At 39.2% G+C, this 22,682-nt stretch overlaps 3 protein-coding genes across 7 annotated transcripts in view; 1 reads left to right on the top strand and 2 right to left on the bottom strand.

Moving 5' to 3' along the window:
- Window positions 1–8,333, bottom strand: part of NEK11 (NIMA related kinase 11) — an 88,769-nt gene extending 80,436 nt beyond the window's left edge. The window contains exon 1 of the mRNA XM_083855087.1: window positions 4,808–8,333. Coding sequence (XP_083711213.1) covers window positions 4,808–4,977 — 170 coding nt within the window. The 5' untranslated portion in view covers window positions 4,978–8,333. The remainder of the gene's footprint in view (window positions 1–4,807) is intronic.
- A 62-nt stretch (window positions 8,334–8,395) lies between these two features.
- ASTE1 (asteroid homolog 1) lies at window positions 8,396–13,584 on the top strand. The gene is made up of 4 exons (XM_083855074.1): window positions 8,396–9,786; window positions 11,419–11,629; window positions 12,656–12,851; window positions 13,107–13,584. The coding sequence occupies exons 1-4, from the start codon at window positions 8,491–8,493 to the stop codon at window positions 13,399–13,401; spliced, it is 1,998 nt and encodes a 665-aa protein (XP_083711200.1). The 5' UTR covers window positions 8,396–8,490; the 3' UTR covers window positions 13,402–13,584.
- Window positions 13,585–17,374: 3,790 nt separating this feature from the next.
- The window catches only part of ATP2C1 (ATPase secretory pathway Ca2+ transporting 1), a 60,609-nt gene continuing 55,301 nt past the window's right edge, over window positions 17,375–22,682 (bottom strand). For all 5 annotated transcript variants that reach the window (XM_083874913.1, XM_083874915.1, XM_083874916.1 and 2 more), the window contains 5 exons: window positions 21,702–21,818; window positions 20,794–20,941; window positions 20,068–20,163; window positions 19,142–19,283; window positions 17,375–18,296 (listed from right to left, as the gene is read on the bottom strand). In XM_083874913.1, the coding sequence (XP_083731039.1) occupies window positions 18,160–18,296; window positions 19,142–19,283; window positions 20,068–20,163; window positions 20,794–20,941; window positions 21,702–21,818 (640 nt within the window). In that variant the 3' untranslated portion in view covers window positions 17,375–18,159. The remainder of the gene's footprint in view (window positions 18,297–19,141; window positions 19,284–20,067; window positions 20,164–20,793; window positions 20,942–21,701; window positions 21,819–22,682) is intronic.

Raw genomic sequence — 22,682 nt, 5'->3', positions numbered from 1 at the left:
GGTTTCCAGTGAGCTCTGCTTTGGGTGAGTCAGAGGTTATCAAACTTGTCTTTGAATCAGGGTTATATTGGCCTGCACTAGAAATGATCTGAAACCATTTTGGTCACAGCTGGGACTGCCTGCTAAACTTGAAGCAAAACATTTACAGTTTCACTTCCTGGCAACTTGCATTGCAGGTGTACTCTGAATCAAAGCATGAGAGCATCAGCCACCCTTACAGAGGTTCTGCAAGGAAATTGCTTGGACACAGCTCTAGGCCTTGACTCCTGTAATATTGCTCACAGAAGGTGAAAGTCATGCTTGGCCACTCAAGTGGAAAGCTCATGAAGGCTCACTTTTCAAACTGCTCTAGCTAAATCCACAAGATCAGTGCTTTTATGGTCTGTTATTTGGGCCAAGCATGACCATACCCAGTCAGTAGGCATGGCACGGTACCTGAACCTTGCATGAAAAAGCCCAGGTATACATGTGACTGAACCAAGCAAAAGGTAGTTCACTAAGAAAAGCTTATTTAAAACTAAGCCACAGTCAGGAAGGTCCTACAGCAAATGTACCTTCGATCAGTTTTCAAGGAGATGGTGAATATTCTTTCACAAATCTAAAATGCCCTAATAAATTCCAGATTTAATTTCTAGTTTTTATTATTAAATGAAGGAGAAGAATAAAGGAAAGCAGTGTAATTAGATGAATATGCACACAACAACTGGCAGGGAGCAATTTGTTTCTGTTTTAATCAATTCAGCATCAAATGACCATTCCCTTGGAATACCTTCAGAGAAACAAACAGGCAGCAAACACAAGGATTTGACAACACAGCAATCTGCTGACTGTCACTTGGATATTCATAAGGAACAAATCTCTCCCACCTTTAGATTTTATACCATTTGTTATAAGAAGTCATAAATAATGGAAAGTCACATGATAAATTATTCAGCTAAGCGCACAGTTTCCAAGGAATCCTAGCATGAGTCTGGATTAAAGCCATAATGCAAGTCAGATGCAGAAGCTGAGCTGACACCCCACAGCTACCCCACAGTGGAGCAGTCCAGGGAGTTTGGCACTTGTCAGCATGTCCTTTCCACCACAGGGACACGTAAATACCTTGTGAATATTTATGAACCAGAAGTCCCTATTACCTACTGTGTACTTCAGCTGCTGCCCATACATGGTTATGAATCAGTGATACTTAACCCAGAGCTTCCCTTGGCACAATTGATTAGGGCATTCATTTTCTTTAAGTGATGGCACTGTCCTTCAAGACTACTGCTGAACTTATCTCTGTTCTAAAAGACTTTAACCATAATTACCTGTTTTCATTAACTGAGAAGATATTCAGGGACTAGCATAGAAGTGACTGCAGGAATATTACTTAGTTGTAAAAATGCTGCTACAATCCTGCTACTTTCCTTCTAACAAACCAAGTTATCTGCTTTGGGTAGGTCTACATCTATAATGTCCAGGAACAATAAATAACAATCCAGAAACTAAGACATCCTGTGTAAACTGGAACTAAGAAGCTTGCTTTTGTACAGATGTGTCTCTTGTGCTCAACTGACTTTAGGATCTAAGATATGAAGTCTGATTCTAGTTTCTTCCAAAAGAAGGGGGGAAATTGATAATCTCTTTCCCATATAGATTGTTTAGTCCATGAGAAAATTTGCTCATAGTGAAGAATCTCCCAGGTTCTGACCTTTCTATGAGGGCATTCTTTTTGTTCTCTACTCTGCTGCTTTCACATAAATTGCAGGGACTTCTGTCTGAGATATTTAACCCTCTGTCATACTCAATGAGAATCATACAACAGGATTAACAGTTCCTGCACCAGAAAAAAAAATTACAAAAACCCTCCCCCAAAAAAACAAACAAAAAAAACCAAACAAACAAAAAAATCCCCCAAATAACAGTTAGGAAGTTAAAGCAAGAGGTAAAGAATGTGTCATACAATGAAACACTTAAGAGGGACTTATAGTAAGGAACTTCCATATGCTACTATACTTGTGATACTTCATAACCTTACTGTTTATAAAGTAGGCAAGTCAATCATATCATACTGATCTAGTATCATCTGTGAAAGTCAATAATCCTGATCCCATCCATACAAAGAACTGAAGAGAAGCATGAAGCTGGCATGTACTTCTTAGAAAGGCAGGCACTGCTGACCTGAGCAGCCCAAAAAGTTTTATGTGAAATAAACCTGTTCATTTCAGGTATGCCCCAAATAATCAACTCTCTCTCCTTCCCAGCTGAAGCAACTCTGTGCACAACACTTCACTCACTACAGGTATGATCCTTGAGAGGTAAAAAAACACAAGGCACAACCTAAAACTGTTTCTAGAATCATGCAGAAGTTTTGCTGAGCATACTTAAAATTACACTATAGCCACTGCTAGTCCTGCATTAACTCATTCTGTAGACACTGCACTACTGGAAAATTGAGAAAGATATCCCTAAACAGCTTCTGTATCAATATGTCACTTTTCTTCAGAATTTGTTTTCCTATTATTTATTTTTATGGTTTTTCGTAGTGCTTTAGACTATAGCAGTTTTCAGGAAATTATCTGTGGCTGAGTTTATACTGTACATAACATTTGTCTCAGCATGTTCTAGATCACACAGAATGACACAGAATCACAAGGTTGGAAGAGACTTTCAATATCATCGAGTCCAACCCACACCCTAACACCTCAACTAAACCATGGCACCGAGTGTCACCTCCAACCTTTTTTAAACACATTCAGGGATGGTGACTCCACCACCTCCCCAGGCAGACAATTCCAGTACTTTGTCACTCTTTCCATAAAAAACTTTTTCCTGATATCCAACCTATATTTCCCTTGGTGCAGCTTAAGACTGTGTCCTCCTGTTCTGTCAGATCATCTCTGAAACAATAAAACCAGAATTCTAATTCTGCTGAGATCACAGTTGTGTTGTTTGCAGGTTTTTTTCTGTCTAAGTGTCAGGGCTGTATTAAGATCATTCTTTTTAACCACGTAAATTTTCATTCAAATATATATATAACATAAGCAGCAACCAGTACAGTTCCATGAGAGTTTATCTGAAAGCAGTGTTGAGAATGTGACTTCAAGCATATTTTACCACCTTAAGAAACCAGTATTTCTAAATCCTACACTCCATATCATTATGCTACCTGTGTTTTCGTGCTCAACTAGGACAGTATTTTTGTCATCTACTAGCATGTAAGTGGTAGAAATTTGGGGGGATCCTCTCGTCAATTCATGCTTGAGGTGTGTTAGGAATGAACTGTGATGGACGAGCACCCCCTCGTGATGGAAGGCTTTAAACACAGCACAGCACATCTTACAGCACTTGGGCTGGTTAAATACACGTGTATTTCTATTGTACTGTGGTCACAAAAAGAGACTGATAAAAAGAATTAAAAATAAAACAAAAAATACATCATCTGATATTCAGTCTCTGTCCTGAAGACAGCAGAGGACACACTCAGGCTCATTCCTAACAAAATGCAGGCATGAAATCCAGCAGGCAGTGAATGCTGGTTCAAGGCAGTCACCCAAAATTTTTAAGGAAAAAAAAAATAGCCACCTAAAAGCTTAAGGCAGGTTCCTTGTTTTTGAGGTTTGGTAGGTTGTGCTATAGCAGTAACTGTGTTATTTCATTATACTATTAATATTCTAAGAATGAGTTTAGTAACAGCTGAATTCTGAAACATCTTAGAAGCTCAGGCAGTTCCTGTCACCCCATGTGCATGATAGACTATCTTAACATAAAAATAAAATACTCTTTATTGGTATTAATGAAATATTTCATTAAAGAACTTTTTTTTTGAGAAAAGTGTAGCTAAGGCTATGAGAGAGTCAAAACTGCTTAAGCCATGTGAAAAAAGCTAAGAGCTTAGTGGACCTTAACCCTAATCCAAGGACTCAAGAAGTTGTAAATTGATGTAGAAAGAAAACAATTGACAGAACTATGTCTTAGTTGCCCACTTATTAAAGCAATATTGCCAATAATGTGTGGCCATAAGTAGCAAAAGTGAGGCAGAAATGAATTAAAAAAAGAGCTTTAATCATATAAGTGCTCATAGATGTGTCCATCAATAAGGAGAAACAGATCACTTATTTAAAGGAATTATGTATTTCTGGCTGAGGAGCATCTTGATTAAATGTTTGTGACTTTAGACAAAGAGCATTACAAGTATTTTTGGATAAAACAAAAATATTTATAGTTAAATTTCACTTGGTGTAAGTATCAAGGTAGACAAACACGGTTCTACACAACAGGAAGTCCAGCCACAAATCCAACATCAAACCCATAGGAATGTCAACACTGAAAATGTTCTTTTGTCATTGTGGCTTCAGGATCCAAAAGGGTTTATCAGTAAAACTGGTGAGATGTGTCCAAATTCAGGCAAGCTAAAAAATAATCAAGATTTGCTGGCAATTAAAAAAAAAAAAATCAAACCTTCTACCAGCTACATATACAGCAAATAAAAAAGGTCTTTACTGGAATTTCTGTAACTCTTCCTTCTCAGGTTTCATTTAGACAACTCAGTTATAAAAATTTGGTCATCAATACTGTGCAGGTTTTTTTGAGACCTCTCCAACAATCTGAGTCTTTACAGTAACACAGAATCAATTCCTGAAGGTATCCAATTAAGTGTTATCAAAAAAAAGTCTGCTTCTACCTTATATACTCACTAAAGTCAGACAGTTAAGGTTGTAACATAACACCAAACTGAGAGATGAGACACAAATACAAAGAAAATATCTACAATGCAAGAAATATGTTCCAAACATTTTTATTTAAAGCATGTGAAGGGTTTACTTACAATTCTTCTCCTTGCTTTGCTTTTCTGTCATTAACCAAATACACACTTCCAAAGCTTCCATTTCCAAGCTTCCTCTGTATAGTGTATCTTCTTGCAACCACAGCATCTGAACAAGCAGAATTAAATCTGGGAACAGTGACATGCTTAGCAGCTTCTTGAAATTTCAGCATTTCTCTGTGCAACAAAAACTACACAAATTTCTCAAGGATGTAGCTTTCAAATCCTTTTATTCTTCCATGGATGTTCACAGAAAACACTTGAAACAGAAAAATATTGATTTGTCAATTTATTATTCTTATTAAACTTCTCATTTAATTCTGTGGCAGTGTTTACAATACCCAGCTTGCAGCAAACACAAATTAAGTGGAATCATTAGCTGCTAAACTGCGAGCAGCAGATTTGATAAACAAAACCAGATAATGTAGATGTGACATAGTCAGTCTTCCTCTAAATCAACTTTAAATTAATTCACTGAACTGATAGCACAGTTGCCCTAGATATGGCACTCTTCCTCACCACCTGTCTTTATACGACCACAGTACCTGACACCAAAAATATCTGCATTTTGGGATACATATTTCAAGATTTTTGTACATATTGAAGCATAACCTCCACCCATGATTTGAGTTCTCTCCCATCTCTGTTTTCTCTGCTCTTTCATTAACCCCTCAGATTTCACCATCTGTTCCAGTGCTGACCTCACAGCTTCACTGTGACTCATGACTACTATCTTCTGCAAATCAGTTCCACAGAAAATCTGCCAGACTTTCAATAAAACCCAACTCTCCCTAAAACTCATCTCTTCTTCACTGTGTCCTTTCATGACTCACCTTTTCAACTTTTCCAACAAGTTAGCTTTGGTTGGGAATTCTTGTCTAACTGAGATCCTAATCCTGCAAACATAAGGACAGCAAAAGCAAGCTCTAGCATTTCTATGGTTTTCAATAGCTCAACATGAGTTTAGAGTAACTTTGTTTACTCAACCTTCCCCATTCCAAATGAAAAAGGGGAGTTGTTTCACTGCACATAATAAAACAATATTGCTCTCATTACTTTGTCTTTATATAATGCTATGTGCATCATTTTGCTAGAAGATCCTTTGAAGTAAGTAAAGATTTTGCAAGACCTTGGTGACTATTGTCACCATCCATCAGCACTGCAGAGCAGCAGGCCCACACTGGCCTTGTTCACCACATCATTTCAAGGACAAGGCAAGCACATAAATAGGATTTTTCTGGTGGTGGTGGTGCTTTTGGAAGAGCAAAGACAAATGGCCTAATTTTAAAAGCTGTACAACTTCAGGTTTCAAGTCATTGGCTTCTCTTCCAAACAAACACAGAGCCTAAATTAAGATTACTGATTTATATCTTACAACAACAAACTCTGTGTGTGCATGTGTGTTTGGGCACAAGAACCTATTTTCATACCCATTTGCTGAACTGCTGTCACTGCTCCAAAAAGCCTGACATTGCACTGGCACCACGTTATGGAACACAGATAAACTTTAATTACTAAAAGACATCTTAATAATACAAATCCTGCGTGTTTTTAAAACTACAGCACTCTTAATACTGTTTCTTTATTCTCTTTCAGCAACATTGACAAAAATTTTGAAATGCCAATGCTAAGGAAAGAACACCAGCTAGAAAATTATTTCTCTGTAATTCCAAATGTGTCTAAAGGAGCCCAAATGGATCATGTTAAGGAGTAGAGGAGGGGGAGGGCAGAAAGATGAACTCCACAAAACATTATATTGCCAGTTGTAGAAAGTCTATGCAATTTTCATTTACTGTTCTATTCACCTAATTCCTGTTTTATGCATGCCTTCAAAGATTCTTTAAGAAATACCTGCACTTAGAAAAACTGCTGAACTATTACCTACTATTTTTCTTTCTGAAGTCACTTAACACAGCTCACCTTCAAATTTTCATACTTACTTGCGCCTAGGAATGTATGACCACAAAACCATGCTCAAGATTAAGTAGCTCACTGAGTTTAACTTCTGCGCTTTATTTCTAATAATGCCTCCCACCTTTTACCCTCTATGCTTCAAGTTCCCTTCCTATATAATAATAGTAATAGTTATCATGTAACTTTGTGAAACACTTTAGCATCTACTGCTAAAGAGTGTTAGAAGGCAGGGGCCAGCAATTGCCATTGTGGCATCTCAACTGCATTTTAATGGCACAGAAGAGGTGGATTGCTGAGCACTCCATCTGAAATAAATGCCTTTTAAGAGCCAACAGAGCTTAAAGATTGACTCAACCATCAGACTGATGGATTCTTCAAGAAGTATATGAAGCCTCTCCTACCTCAGTCAAACCTTTAGCCCAACCTTCCTTGTGTTCCTTTCCTACCAGTGTCCATCTCCCACTGAGTAGGTGTTTCCCAAGCAGCAACATCAATTGCTTCATTAGAGTTCAGAACAACTAGAGATAACACAAAGCAATCAAGTCTCCAGCCCTCTTTTCCTAAAAAAATCTCAGTATACCCTATCCAGTATCTTTGGTAAGGAGTTTCCTTTGTCCCATTCACCATTCCCAAGTCCCATCCCAGAGCCAGGGCAGCCTGCTGATGCCAACCAAACTATTGCAATTACATTGTCTGGATCACTATTTTTTAATATTTTCTTTCTTGGCTAGAGTTAGATCTTCCTTTTTGTGTTCCAAACTAAAGGAAAGTTGCTGGTTAGAGTTTCATAGTTCCACCTACACATGCTAAGCACAAACCACCTCAACTTCTTCCCTGACCTTTTGTAGTTTCTGTAAGAAAGACTGACCTTCAGGTTTCTTTAGCAACAGCTAAGACACTGAGATTTTCTGCTTCCAAGACAATCTCTTCTTTGCCAAGAGAGACTATTTTCCAATTTTATCAGGTTCTCTTTTTATTCCTGAAGAACCATTGTGTTACATTAACATTTGCCACCCTGCAGCACAAATTCTAAAGTCTTTATATTTAGCTCTAAATATCTTCAAGATTTACTACTTGATTTTTTTTTCCTGCCAATGACTTCACTGGCCCGCTCCTTTAAATGTTTTGAAAATTTTTTTAAAAAATGAGATTTTCCTTGTTTTTTCCTCCATGGAAAAAAAAAAAAACAAACCAACAACCAACATTTTTTAACACTGGCTCCATTATTCTTTTCTGCAAAATATTTATAAACTTACCCAAGGCTAAAGTGACATAATCTCACTTAGCTCAGTTTTTTACTGTTCCTAGAGAAATGATTACTAAATTTTATTACTAGTGCTGAAAGTGAAGGAGCTTGAGGGTGATGGTAAAACGGAGTTAAACGCACTCGACTATTCACTTTAGTACCTCCCTGACGCACATTCGGGAAGCCGAGATCCCCCGGGATAACTCAGCGATGTTATTACCTTGTTACAAGACCGTGTAAGACTCAAAACACGAGTTACCCCCACATCCCCACCCAGCGAGGGGCGAGGGCGGCGTTCCCGTTCCTCACCCCTCGGGACGGGCGGGACTCCCGGGAGCCGGCGGTGCCCCGAGTCCCCTCCGCCTCCTGCGGGGCTGCGGTGCCTGGGGCTGGCCCGTGTCCCCGGGGCTGGCCCGTGCCCCCGGGGCTGGGGCGTTCCGTGTCCAGGAGACGGCGGGCGGGGCGGGAGGAAGCGGATCCGGGCTGGGCGGGCTCCCCGTGTCACTGCGGCGCCGCTTCCGCCGCCATGGGCGTCCAGGGCCTGACGGGCTTCGTGGAGGAGCGCGGCGTGTTCTTCACCGAGCTGCGGCTGCGGGACACCAAGCTGGTCATCGACGGCAGCAGCCTCTACCACGGCCTCTGCCTCGCCCCCGACGCCGACTTCCGACGCGGCGGCGACTACGGCGCCTTGGCCGCGGCCGTGCGCGATTTCTTCGGCGCGCTGCGGGCCTGCGGCGTGGCGCCCTTCGTGGTGCTGGACGGCGGGCGCGGCGCGGCGGACAGGAAGCTGCCCACGCTGCGGGGCCGCGCCGCCGAGCAGCTGCGGGCGGCCCAGGGGCTGTCCCGGGGCGCCGGCGGCCGCCTGGTGCCGCTGCTAGCCCGCGAGGCCTTCGTGCAGGCGCTGGGCCGGCTCGGCGTGCCCTTCGTGCAGTGCTTCGCCGAGGCCGACCGGGAGATAGCGGGGCTGGCCAACCGCTGGGGCTGCCCCGTGCTCTCCCTCGACAGCGACTTCTTCGTGTTCGACCTGGCGGGCGGGTACTGCCCGCTGTCGCACTTCCAGTGGCGGAGCGTTTGCGCCGCCGCCGGGCCGCAGGGCCGCTTCGTGCCCGCCCGCTGCTTCTCCGCAGAGAGGTTCTGCCGGCACTTCGGGCGCCTCAGCACGGCCCTGCTCCCGCTCTTCGCCGTCATGAACGGCAACGACTACATCGGCCTGGAAGCGCTGGAGGCGTTCTTCAGCAAGGTGCGGCTGCCGCGGGGCGGGAGGCACCTCCGCCTGCAGGGGCTGCTCCGCTGGCTGGCGCAGTTCGCAGAGCCCGCCGAGGCCCTCGAGAGCGTGCTGAAACACCTCAAGAAACACCAGAGGGAAGAAATACGGGAGCTCCTGTGCACTTCGATGGAGGATTATGCCCCGTCTGAGGTGAATCTTGAGGACTTCTTTGAGAACGGGAGCTATGAGTGCGAGGCCGCCAGGAGAGCAGAGGTGCCGCAGTGGGTGCTCGATGCTTTGGCAAAAGGTGAGCTGGCCCCGTTCGTCATCAATGCCCTGATACTCAGGAGTACCTTCCTCCGCGTCCAGGTGGAGAACATGCAGAGGCCCAGTGCTCACGGCACAGCCCTGCCCATCCGACAGGTTATCTATGGACTGCTGCTGAGGGCGTCTCACGGTACTGAAGATGCTTCTCCAAGTAAACAAACCAACGAGCTGCCCACTGTATGTGAATTTGACAGGTGCCAGAAGACACTTAAAAAAACATTTGTTCAAGCAGCAAGCCTACCCCCAGATTTTTGTGATGATCGTTTTCCTTTGGACAAGTTAATGGAGGTAAATGGTTGTCACAACAGATCACAGTTAACAGTGTTTCACGAGTGACACAAAGATAGTTGGGACGCACGTTTGCCATCTGGCCACTAAATGTGATGTCTGAACTAAGGCACCTCAGTAAGTAACTACTTAACGAAGTATTTGTGATATTTAAGAAGCTACATCAGGTTGTCTTCATCTCCTTTCCTTCCTGCCCCCTCCAAGTGTACCAAGACAAATTATATGAGAAGTTGTAGTGTGTGTGTATGTGCAATACTCCCTGAATTTTCCGCTGGAAGCCCTTATTTGATCCTGTGTATTTTGTTACACTAATACTTGCTTTTTGTAGGAAGGAATTCGGTTTTATGTAGTTTATGAAAGTCCAATTTTAACACTGCAAGACCTAATTTGTATTTGATCAAGCTGTGGAATGTTTCAGAGCAGTGTTCTGAAACAAAATCTGACCCTTGCTTTTTTACAAGAAGTCATTATTTCACGTGTGAATGTTGCAGCTGCCCAGCAGTTTTACCTGCCCCAAGTATGCTCCTGCTAACATGAACCTCTGATGCTTGCCAGACAAAGCAGAACAGCACCTGAAAAACACCTGAAAATCAAAGGAGAGTTGTGCTAGGTCACTTCCAGTCACCACTGTAGCACTTCTATGTAAATTCTAGTGATTTAGACTGTCACTCTTAAGCCATAATGGGAAGTAATCTCCCATTCTCAATGTTTGTAGCTGAGGTTTTGTATGCAGAAATTTCTGCAACGTCTAGAAATAGAAACCATGTGTTTTCTGCATTTTTAAGGCACATGCTCTATCCATTCTGGCGTTCAGATTGACTGTTAACACATCTCTGTGTGTGGGCAGTGCTGAATGTTTTTATCACTTGCTGGTGGCTCCTTTGTAAAGGAACCAAGTCTATCACTGCTACACCCATTAAATGCTACAGATAGCTGTGGGTCCAAAGTACAGGTTACTTTACATAGGTTATTGGCACACGCCTTTTAAGCAATACACAACACTTAAGAGTTTGAAAAATCAAGTTTCATGTTTAAGAGACATTAGTGACATCTTATGTCAACCTTGGTGTGTGTGCTGTTTGTTTAAATTATTTGAGCTTTGCTACTTCAACTGTTTTTCTTAGTGAATATACAGGAATTATCAGTTGAACAGAAGGTTAGAAGAAGAAATGTTGTTCAGCATTTAAAGTGCTCCAGCCAAAACTAACTTCAGTTTCTCTTCTGTTGTGGGAGTGTCTGCCTAAGAATAGGCAAAACAATCCTAATCAAGGTTTACAAAGCACTCGGATTGCAGCTGAACAGCCTGCTGCAATTCTGCGTGCATGAAGTTATGGACAAAGTTTGTAACACCACTTTCTGAAGTTAAATGGCTCAGCAAAAAGGGAACATACGCTAGGAATTAATTACTTATTAGTTACTTTTATCTTTCTACCTGACGTTTAACTATGTCATTTTTAAAGTTTTAAGTAGTATTTTAAAAAATATTTCCTGTTCAGAATATCTGTGAAACTTAAATAATTTCTTATCAAAAACCTAAAGCAGTAACTAACTTACCCAGGAACTTACTGGCCTTTTAGAAATTGGTCACAAAAGGTCAAGTGTCTTACCTCCAGTTTTTAAATCTATTTTCAGGTGCCCACGTCATGCCGTCAGATGCTTTTGCTGGAGACTCTGGGAGTGAAAATGAGTTTCCTAGAACCCATCCCAAGTCATTTACAACTCCCTGTTGCTGTAACGTGTTACTGGATACGTCATTCAGAACCAAAAGTTAAGCTGAATCAATTAAAGGCTCTGCTTCTAATGATAGTTTCTGGAGAACTGCAGAGGATAACCGATGATCCAGGTATGTCTCCAAAGAATAAAGGTTTAGGTGTTCAGCTGCTACAGAAATCCAGACCATAATTCATTTTTTCACACTTACAGGGAGTTGTCCAAATATAGAGGAATTACCCTTGATTTACACTGTATCCTGAGGTGTCACATTCTTTGCATTGATATGTGCAAAGAAAAAGTGCTAACCAGCAATCTAACATTTAATATAGGTAAAACAGTACCATATTGTACAACATTAATTTGCATTTATAAGTACTTTCTTTAGGCTCAAGATACTAATTCAGATGTAAAAGTTACAAAAAATAAGCTTAACATACTCGGGCATCAGAAAACTACTGTTGAACCATTGTGATACATTTTTTTGAGTTTTTCTAAAATAATTTGTACTTAAAAATGCCGAGTTGCTCAGGCACACTTTTTCTGCCTATGCATTGTATATTTGAAAGTATTAAATAATCACATAAATTACTTCAGTAATATTTATACCTGTTAGGGTTATGGGCATTTCCTCCAGGAGTCCTTCATTTGATGGCAAGGTTGATGCATGCCAGGGTTATACAGTTTCTCTAGGTCCTGGTTTATAGAAACCAAACTGACAAGGTTTCCAAGTGGGTTGTAGTGAGATGGAAAGCTTGTTTGGATTTGATCACACAGAATCAATTAGGTTGGAAAAGGCTTTTGAGATCACAGAGTCCAACCCATGACTGAGCAAAAATACACCCTGTCAACCAGACCATTGCACTGAGTGCCACATCCAGTCTTTCCTTAAACAACTCCAGGGACTGTGACTCCACCACCTCCTTGGACAGCCCATTCCAGTGTGTAATCACCCTTTCTGTGTGGAAATTCCTCCTCATGTCCAAGCTAAACTTCTCCTGGTGCAACTTAAGGCCATTTCTCTTTGCCCTATCAGTTGTTACCTGGGAGAAGAGACCACCCCGCCTGGCTACACCCTCCTTTACCCTCATTTACCCTCCTTTTGTACTGTTCACAGCAGAACACTAATTTCCAAGTTATTTTTTTATTTATAACCTAGATCCCACAGTTCTACCTGCTGAAGATGACAATGTTGCATATAATGAATTTCTAAAATGGAAGGAAAAGAAATCGGAAAATAACGACTTTGATTTAGATGCTGCACACAGTTTTTGCCAGTGGCAGTGCTGTCTTCAAATGGGATTGTATCTCAACCAGCTACTTGGTACTCCTCTTTCCGAGCCAGACCTAAGTAGGTAAGGTTTTTCCAGAGGTCTGCTTTCCACACAAGCCCCTAATGGAATGTGTTAACGTTTCATTTTCTTTGTCAAATTCCTGTGTCCAGTACTTGGAGTAGAACTCCCTTCTTTAAAAGAATTATAGAGCAAAATAGTCTCAGCATAGGAGTTTACTGTTGGGTACTATATGTTTTTGTCATCAAGCAACATGTTTCTGTACCTGTCCTGTTGAGGTGAAATTCTAAATGCAGATTCTCTCCTTCTTTTGAGCAGGCTTTACACTGGGACCCTTGTGCACAGACTGTATCAAGAGCTTAAATCAGCACCTTCAGTGGAAAATCTGTTCAGCTTATCTCCAAAAATGGGTCAGCTTTATCTGGTTTTGTTAAATACAGTGGAGTCAATGGTATCTCCAGACTTCTTTCAGAAGATGACCAAGACCAGATCAGAGTCCTGCAAAAAGAGGAAAGCATCTAAAAAGAAGAAAACAACCATCCAATGTGCTGTGCCAGAAACTCAGCATTTATGCAATGTTAATAGGTTTGCATCACTGGAAGTGGAAGACTGAAAGCATTATTCTTGGAATAACTTCTAATGCCATGCTGATGAAAGAAGTAACATTAAAATATGTGACTGTATTGGAATTTGCTCAACTGTTTGCACACAAGTTCCTGATTCAGTCTTTACCAAAAACCTTGCTTCAAGGGATTTATTTTTTATTTACCTTTTTGTAACTTATATTTGTATAAAAGAAATGCTGTTGAAAAGTTGTGGTGTTTTGGGGTTTTTTTTAAGAGTATTAGTCTAATTTAAAAATGAGAGCAAAGTTGTTCAGCGTTTCAAAGCAGGACTATTTTAGAGGAATTATTTTCCTGAACATTTATAGTTGGCTCTGTCTCATCTCCCTGAACACTTCATTTACAAAAAATCCAACTTTTAAGTTTGTGTTTGAGGAACACAGTGGTCACAGTCTAACAGTTAAGATTAAAATAGAAATTATTTTATTGTTTAAAAATATTGTAAAATCAGTCATTACTGGTGGAGTACTTTTACTCACAGGAAGACAGCTTTGCTCAGTGACAGCTGAGTAAGTTGTGCTTGCAGCATTACAGGTTCTGTCAATGCTCAGGAAGAAACTTCAGATTTTATTTCTCCCCCTTCCCCTGTGATGTGTTTAAAGGAAGTAACACACAAAGCTGTCACACGGGAGCAAGTTTCTACAGGTCTGCTAATTCTGGGTAGTTGTCACAGTAATTGTGTGCAATCCTCTGCTATTAAGCTGTTGTCACTTAATCTTTCTACCAGGGCTATATTAAAAACAAGCCCTGTCTTGACTTCCCCTATGTACCCTAATTGACAAATCCTTGCTATCAAACACAGTAATACTGAAAACCAATTTATAATTTTTTTTAAATCCTTCATCATCTATTTCTCAACACTTTGCATTAGCAAACTTTCCAGCATAATTAGTCAATTTATATAAATGCTTTTCTTATGAAACTATTGTTTTTCCCTATGTAAAATATAGTTACATTTGGGGATTTTTTTTCCTCAAGAATCCTTATATCTTTTCTTGCATTTAGGAAAATCATGACTTCCACCTCTAATAATCCAAGTTTTGGCCATAACTTAGCAGAATTCAAGCTTGATTCCTGCATTGTGTGCTCAAGTTTTCAGTCCTGCTTATGCTCCCTATTACCTATGTTTCCATGGAAGTAACTCACCGTATCTTCTGATTTAGAGGAAAGATCTCCTATACCGTACAGCTGAGTGTTGATACTACCCAAATATAGTCGATGAGAAAAAAACAGAATAGATATTACATTAAAGAGAAAACTAGTTTCAAGATACAGCCTGTCCTAGCAAGATGTAACTTTTTTCCCAGTACAAAAGCTGCTACTTACTGAACTACCAGCAGATGGCACGGACACCCAAACACACTACAAGCCAGAACCTCACAACCCATTTCTCTATAGGTTTCTATACACAGCAGCCTACAGCATCACATTCCCATCAAATGACCTTTATTTAAAAGTTGAAAGGGGTTACTGATTTTACTAAAACGGAAATTCTTAATTGTCCAAATCATCCTCTTCTCCATTATGATCCCATATGTTTTATTTTACCAAGCTTGTAATTCCCTGGAGTTTTTTAATCATCAGTAGTCACATGCAAAGTAAGTCTTAAATATCAAAATACAGGTGTGTTTGATTCCACTTTGTTAGTGCTGGTGAGAAGAGAGATCTTCATTTACACATCAGAAATCCCACATCAGAAAACTGCTGGAGATCATAAAAATTCTTGAGGCTTGATAAGAAGTCATATTTTCAATTAGGTGATTCAGAAGACTGGAATAAGGTCAAATATTCCACTTTGGGATAAAAACACTGCTATGACCACATGGCATTTTGAAAAACCTTTGTGAAAGATGACTCAATTAAGAATTACTGTAGTGGAAATATATTCTCAATGCAGAATTCAGCCATTCTTTATTGCTGATGAAATGATACACACTCATTGCAAAACCCAGTCCTGTAGGCTGAGAAAAATAATCACTGATTCTAGAGTTACCATCCAGAATTTAAAGTGTTAGTTTTCCTTTTTTACTCATTATAGGTCTCCTGTCCTCTTTGTAGGAAAATTTTTTAAAAAGGGCCTTTACTTACTAAAACCAAAATTCTTTATTCCATGCTTCAGTAGAAGCAAGTAAATTCCTTGGTTGTTGCTTATTTCTACCCCATAAGAAATGCCTCTTAATTTTTATGGAAAGTTCCAACTACTGATTCAACTGCTCTGGAAAAAAAAAATCTCTCAAGCCTGCTGTAAAGTGGTAATGAATCACAAGAGGGGCCAAAGTAATGGCAATGGAATTCAGTCCAGGCATTTTTAATATATAATGACATTAAACTAGATTTATTATTTGTTAGTATTTTGCCTTCCATTGGAAAACACAGCACCAAAACTTCTGGCAAATTTAAGTGAACTACATTTAACTAAGCCCACCCTGCAATAAGGCAAAATTGTCCTTAAGAGAGTGAAATTTTATTTGCCTAGAATGACATACCTTATTCAGAAAGTGGGACTTGTGCTGGGAAAGGAGCACTTGCTAACATTTGTTTAAAGACTTGGCAATGACGCTTCCAAGCTAAGACAGGAATCTAACATCCATCTGTACTTACCTAGACTTCTGGGACTCCAAGACCAAGAGCAGAGCACAAAGCAGTCAAATCCCATTGGAAGATTATCAACCACAAGTTAGGACTTATGTGAAAGGTATAGCTGCTGTCCCTTCCCAAAATCGAAGTTTTTTTCAAGATTCTTCATCAGCATGCACTGTCAGCTTTTACTATCTGTCTTTATTAAAGAACACTGAGGATTTTATTAATGAAGTGCTCTGAAATTGTATTGAAATAGTGAACACACTAAAATATTGAACAGCTAAAGCCCTACTTGCCAAAGACAGTATTTGTTCAACAACTGTCAAATTTGTCCAACTTCTGAAAGGCAGAACTGCTGTAAGAAACTTTTGCCTGAAGACACGAGAGCATTTCTGTAAGACATCATGTTGTTAAGGCCCTCCCAGCTCAGTGGTAACAACCCAAGGAAGAGACGAGGGGGCCAAGTACTGCAGGATCTTTGTCTTTACACAGCCACATTTCCAGCACATTGGTAGTCCAGATATGGGCATACTGAGGGTCAGGAAGAGCCTTGGATGAATTGCATGTATGAAGCAGACTTAATGTGCACTCATGCCCTCTCTGCAGCCCCATTCCTGGCAAAGTCTAGGAATCCCACAGGCAAAAAGAAAACAATTCCAGTAACAGCAGAGAAATTCATAGTGCACTTTCAAGCATGGCATGTGGGGCAAGTCACAATGGCAAGTGCAGAAATATCCCAGACATGACAACTCCTCAAATAACAGGATGACCACTGTGACAGCACGGGCCAGAGCCAATGCCTCTGCCACATTTTCAGGCTACAGTGAGGAGAGAAGCACATGCACAAGTTTTTAAGGGAAGGAGATACCACCATTCCTTTGACTTCCCCCAGAGATCTTTAGACATCCTCTTTTAAAGACTCTTTAGGTGATAGTTCCTTGCATTCCATGAAAGGATGATGAGGTAACACTGATGACACACTCTTCTCTGATGAGATGACACTGATGACAAGAGGATAAGACTATCTTGAGGAAAAACACTATTTCCAATTAGTGAATATTAGAGTATTCAGATATTGTAATATATTAAAAATACTTTTACAATGTCAAAACATCTATTAGAATGCTTTCCTAGCTCCAAAAGTAATTCTGTGGGTCAAAATTCAAAGTTACCCTACCAGGAAAAAGGGTTTTTTTATGAACAGGAAGGAAAGAAGGAAGTAAAATGAAGCTTCTTTGAGAGACAGATGGGGTTATTTTTCCCAGTGAGGACTACTGCATTAATTTTCTAATTCAGTACACTACAAATAACTTCCATAACTACTGTCTTTTACTCACTTAAGTGATCTAACAGTCACAAGCTAAAGTAAATATAGAACAAGACATGAAACAGAGCCTGTATCTGCAATCATATCAAAACAAGCTCATTCATTTGGTGTGAATGCCAGTTTCTTTTAAAACAAAGAGACGACACATTTATAAGAAAAGCAAACATTTACTTCAAATTGCAGTATAGGCTCTTCAATCACAGAAAAAGAAAAGAAAAACAGTGATCCGACAGCGGTCACATCCTGTGCAAAACAAAACCAAACTTGGGATACAAAAAAACTGTAGCACAAGGTACTTGAGCCGCTTACACATTGCAGGATAAAGTAAATAAATACAGTAGCTAGAATATGGCACTCTTGTGACAGACTCTAAACCCAGTGGAATGCCTCTGAAATATTTTTATCCTTGTATTAGTAGCAAAGTCCCACCACCGTAAAAGTAGAATAGTACAATGCTTTAAATAAAAACAAACTAAAATATTTATATCTAAGAGAAGGATTTTACACAGTTATATCTTTTAAGTGCAGAAAATGGGACTTGGGCTTAGATCTTCCTTTAAATTAACCCCTGCCCCCTCCCCCCCACGATACCATTCAATCTTAAAAGTAAATTTATGTTTGAGGAAAAATGTTACCAAAGTTGCATAATTTCATTTTTTACTTCCACAGCTGGAAGTTAAATTCTAAACAGTCTTGAAACATGAAGTTCGTCATTAGCCAGTGAAACAAAGGACTTGTCAAAAGCCCTCAGGATTTCTTAATCCTCCAGACATTGTTTTGCTTTCTCCAACACTTTTAGACAGCAATTGCTAAGTCTGCAAACACAAGAATGCAATATGCATCATACATCAAGAAAAGACGAAGTTGATGAAGAAGAACTTCCACGTTTCTGGATCTTTTCCTTGCTTCTTTCAAACTTCTTTATTAGCTCAGTCACTATGCACACAGAGGAAGTGAGTCCCAGAAGAAACAGTAAATCTGGAAGAGACAATTAGCCTTCTTTAAAATTGCTATTTAAGGCTGAGACAAAAGACCAAGACTTAAAAGACTTTCAAATTTTCTCCTAATCATTGGGAAAGTTCAGGAGAAATGAAGCAACATTCAATTTTTTGCAGGCCCAGAAGATTTACATGCATGATTCATGCACAGATCATAACTACACACAAAACATTAAAAGCTTTTAAAGTATTTAATAAACTTATTTTCAGCAACAAAATTAATTCTGAAAAAAAAATATATAATCAGAAATTATGCGATAATAAATACATGTATTCCATTACAACCATTTAATTCCAGAAAACCACAAAAGTAATAAATCTCAGTCTTAATGAGGCCAACAGCATTATGTATCTATAGCTTTTTTAAATCCTGCTGTTTATTTATCCTATGACAATGCAATCAATATTGAAGGATCAGGATTTCTAAATAAGGTGTTTATATTTAGAGGGAAAATTTGTGAAACAGTTAAATCAATAGTGCTCAGAAACCTACAAAGTCAATAATTCTGCCTGCAACAAAATTTATATTAAAAACACACAAATAAATAAGCACCTTTACAGAAATTTAAGAACACACTGATCAGTTATGGACCATATGCATTTAAATCATGGTTCCCAAAAAAAAATCTAGAATGTTTCAAAAAACTAAAAATCAAATCAATGAAACAAACAAAACCCCAAAAAAAACCTTACCCACAAAACAAAAAGTATGAGCAGACATTTTATTCCTGTTGTATGCAAACAGCCAGAAAGTCCTGAACCACCACCCACCACATTTATAAATTAACCCTCAATGCACAGTTTTGAAAAGGGAACTGTTCTTACCCAAGACACTCAGGCTCTCTGTTTGGAACACCTTCTGAAGTGGAGGAAAGTAAATGACCAATAACTGCCCCATTATAGATCCAAGGACAGCATAGCAGAACATTTTGTTACTGCAAAGTCCAATCTCAAACACAGATTTTGTCTGTAAAAAAATAATGTTACAATGTACATGTAATCTTAATTGGCTAGACAAGAAACTACAATTTCTTTTCATCCAAACTTTTAGAAAAATGTAAAATATTACTGTTGACCTCTTAGATAATCCAGAACAAGTTCTTGAATGGGCTAATTGCATTTTCTCTCTGGTAAACAGAGTACAAGTCTTGTCTTCATAGTCGACAACTTGCATATTAAGCTCACTATTCCACAAGTACAGTTCATCAGAAAAACATTACCCCCACACTATTCCATAACAGATAAGACTGCAAATTACAGTAAATGTAGTAATGTATACTATCACAAAATTGCAGACTTGTTTCTTTCAAATGAAAAAATATACACAGATAAAAAAATACAGAACAGTTTCAGAAATTTTCCTTGGACTATGGGTTTAGGATTACAAAATACAAAAGCCAAAGTCTTCAAGAAATTTCACATTCTGGTAAGGCTGCTGAACTCACAGAATTACCAGGAAGAGAAAAAACCAACCAAGTATACACAGCAATACAAAGGACCATCACACTTCAGCTCTTAATAACAACTTTCTTGCTTTTGTCAGGATACCACCATGTAAACAAATTAAGTCATTAACTTATCTGTAATTTAAGAAGTCCTACCTAGTAAATATATGAAACTCTGAGCTTTAATAGCAAATGTGAAGTAAATCAGCAGGAAAACACTTGAATCAAACACAGCAAGATCTTCCCTCAAAGAAAACTCTGATTATTGTGTTAATACTGTGTAAACGGGTAATATGAATCACTTACCTGAGATCTAGAACTCAAAGCATTGAACATATCAAAAAATACAAAACAGGTGAAGGTCATGGTTGTATCTCGTGGTGTTATTACATTGTCTCTTAACTGCCGACAAAATAAAATGAAATGCCTTTAGAATGCTTTAAACTCTCCACAATTAAACAAAATCAATTAACAAAATTATTACAATAATCCTACAGTAAGTTTTACTGGCTAGGAAATGAAAGCAAAAGTAACTTGTTTGCCCCAAGCTGATTTATTAAATCATGGAGCAAATATTACATATCTGTAACTTGTAAAAATATGTAATTCCAAGCTATGATTGAATTAAGCCACCTGACCAACACTCATTCAGGCATGTGGAATAGCAGGAATTCTATGACGCACTATCAAATGTTCACATAACGTTTTTCTCTACTGGGAAAACAAAGTCAAATGGCTATTTCATAATAATCTGTTTAGAAGATTCACATAATTACTTTCTAAGGACAAAATTTCCAAAGTAGATTTGCAACCTGAAAAAGTCTATGTCAAAATAGAGACTGGGGAATAAAACTGTATTTCACAATTCAAAAACTATTTTGAAAAATTTCCTCTCTACTCTGCTAATATTAAATAAACATAGCCAAAACTCATGACTAAGTTCATATTAACTCTCAATTTCAGCTGCTGGTATAAAAAGGATTTCTTTTAAATTAGGTTGTTACTGCTCTAAGTTTTACACTTTTGTCATACCTCTCTCCAGAAGACGAACAGTGTTCCACAGACGATAATTATTGATGAAACCAGTATTTTAACAATCAGGTTTTTGGTCAGAATGCTGTCCTTCAGATTTCTTGGAGGTTTTCGAATAATATCTTTATCCACAGGCTCCACCCCAAGGCTTACAATCAAAAGAACATCTTACATTTTTATCATCAAAAAATTAATTCACCGCTTCTAACTTAAGGATTAGGTTTTCTGGGTTGAAAATAAGAGAATTCAATGCTAGTTCCTCACCATCTCTCCCCTCCACCATCTACTTGCAGTGAAGAGGGTCAGAGGAAGAACCACAGGGAAGCCACAACCCTGCATGCAATTTTCATGGACATATCCATGGATCTTTAGGTATCCCTGCTGCCTCCATACAATTAGATACTAAAACAAACTAAATAAAACTAACACAAACATACTGCAAACACTGAAATTCACAGAGAAAGTTCACACAGAATCACTGGGTTGGAAAAGACCTTCAAGAACATCAACTCCAACCCATGCCCTAATACCTCAACTAAACCATGGCACCGAGTGCCACATCCAGTCTTTTATTGAACATATCCAGGGATGGTGATTCCACCACCTCCCTGGGCAGACCATTCCAGTACTTTATCATTCTTTCCATAAAAAACTTTTTCCTAACATCCAACCTATATTTGCCTTGGCACTTAAGACTTGGTCCTCTCATTCTGTCAGTTGCTGCCTGGAGAAAGAGATCAATTCCCACCTGACTACAGCCACATTTCAGGGAGCTGTAGAGAGAAATTTGCTATTTCTGAAACATCTGACTGAAGTTTAACACTTCACAGTTTCCTTTATGAGTAACCATTTCCCTTGTTGAAATAAAAGGACTACAGAACCTAACAGAGTTAAGAGTAATTACTTACCTTTGAGCTGGAGGTCCATCCATAATAATATTGATCCATAAGATCTGCATGGCATTGAGAGGATTAGGAAAGTTCATTAATGTAGCCAGTGAGATTAAAGTCAGTGCTGCTATACTCCTGTTGAAAGAATCCATTTTTACAACTGTCAGCATGGAACATTTCTGAAGATCCAGTGATAACTGCTTTGTAATCAACACTTCCACTGTTTAAGAGTAGATACAGATTTTGACAGTGTGAATCATGACTGATGTTATGTCAAACTTGAAAGGGTAGAGCGTGAAATCTTTTAGAATACTCATTCTGACACAGTCCATATTTAAAACAGCATTGTTCTGGCAATAAAAAGGCACCATATTTGCGTTTTAAAACCTCACAAACTTTTAGGTAACATTTCAGAATTATCATTCACCATCACCTATTTGATTTTTAATGGGGAACTGGGTCCTATACTTTCCCTGTGCCAAAAATGGAACTTCTAAATATGGTTTTGAAAAGCAAACTGCTTTTCCACTCCTGATGTAAACAAACTCACTCCGTGCACCTGTCACTGGTTTGCCTGGTCAGCCAAGGCAAGGTACTACTCAAGCTCCCTAAAAATACCTACAACCACTCCTCATTACTAGCAAGATGAGAAGGCCAGGCCAAAGACTGAAAAACAGATTAGCTGGCTGCAAGCTTGGCATTAGAAACCTCTGTACACAAGTATGCACTAATTGCTCTCAGTGCAAGATTAAGTGGTTTCATAACCAAGAAGAAGAGAACAAAGCTTATAATAATTCCAAATTTAGCACTGTACTGAACCCCTATTATGCTCTCCCTGCAAAGAGGGACAGAAAAAACCAAAGGGTAACTGATTCATCAAAAACAAGTAAGCACACTTTCCTAGAACATCTATGTTTCATTATTTTTCAGCAGTAGATTTCCAGTCTAATCTTGCTAAGCCTAGACAGGACACTTGGTAAGACTGAACATATATGCCAC

The sequence above is a fragment of the Zosterops lateralis genome (assembly GCF_965231275.1).
Source record: "Zosterops lateralis genome assembly, chromosome: 1".
NCBI lineage: Eukaryota > Metazoa > Chordata > Aves > Passeriformes > Zosteropidae > Zosterops > Zosterops lateralis.
Note: the sequence above shows the minus strand (reverse complement) of the source record. Positions and strands in the feature narration are given on the sequence as shown.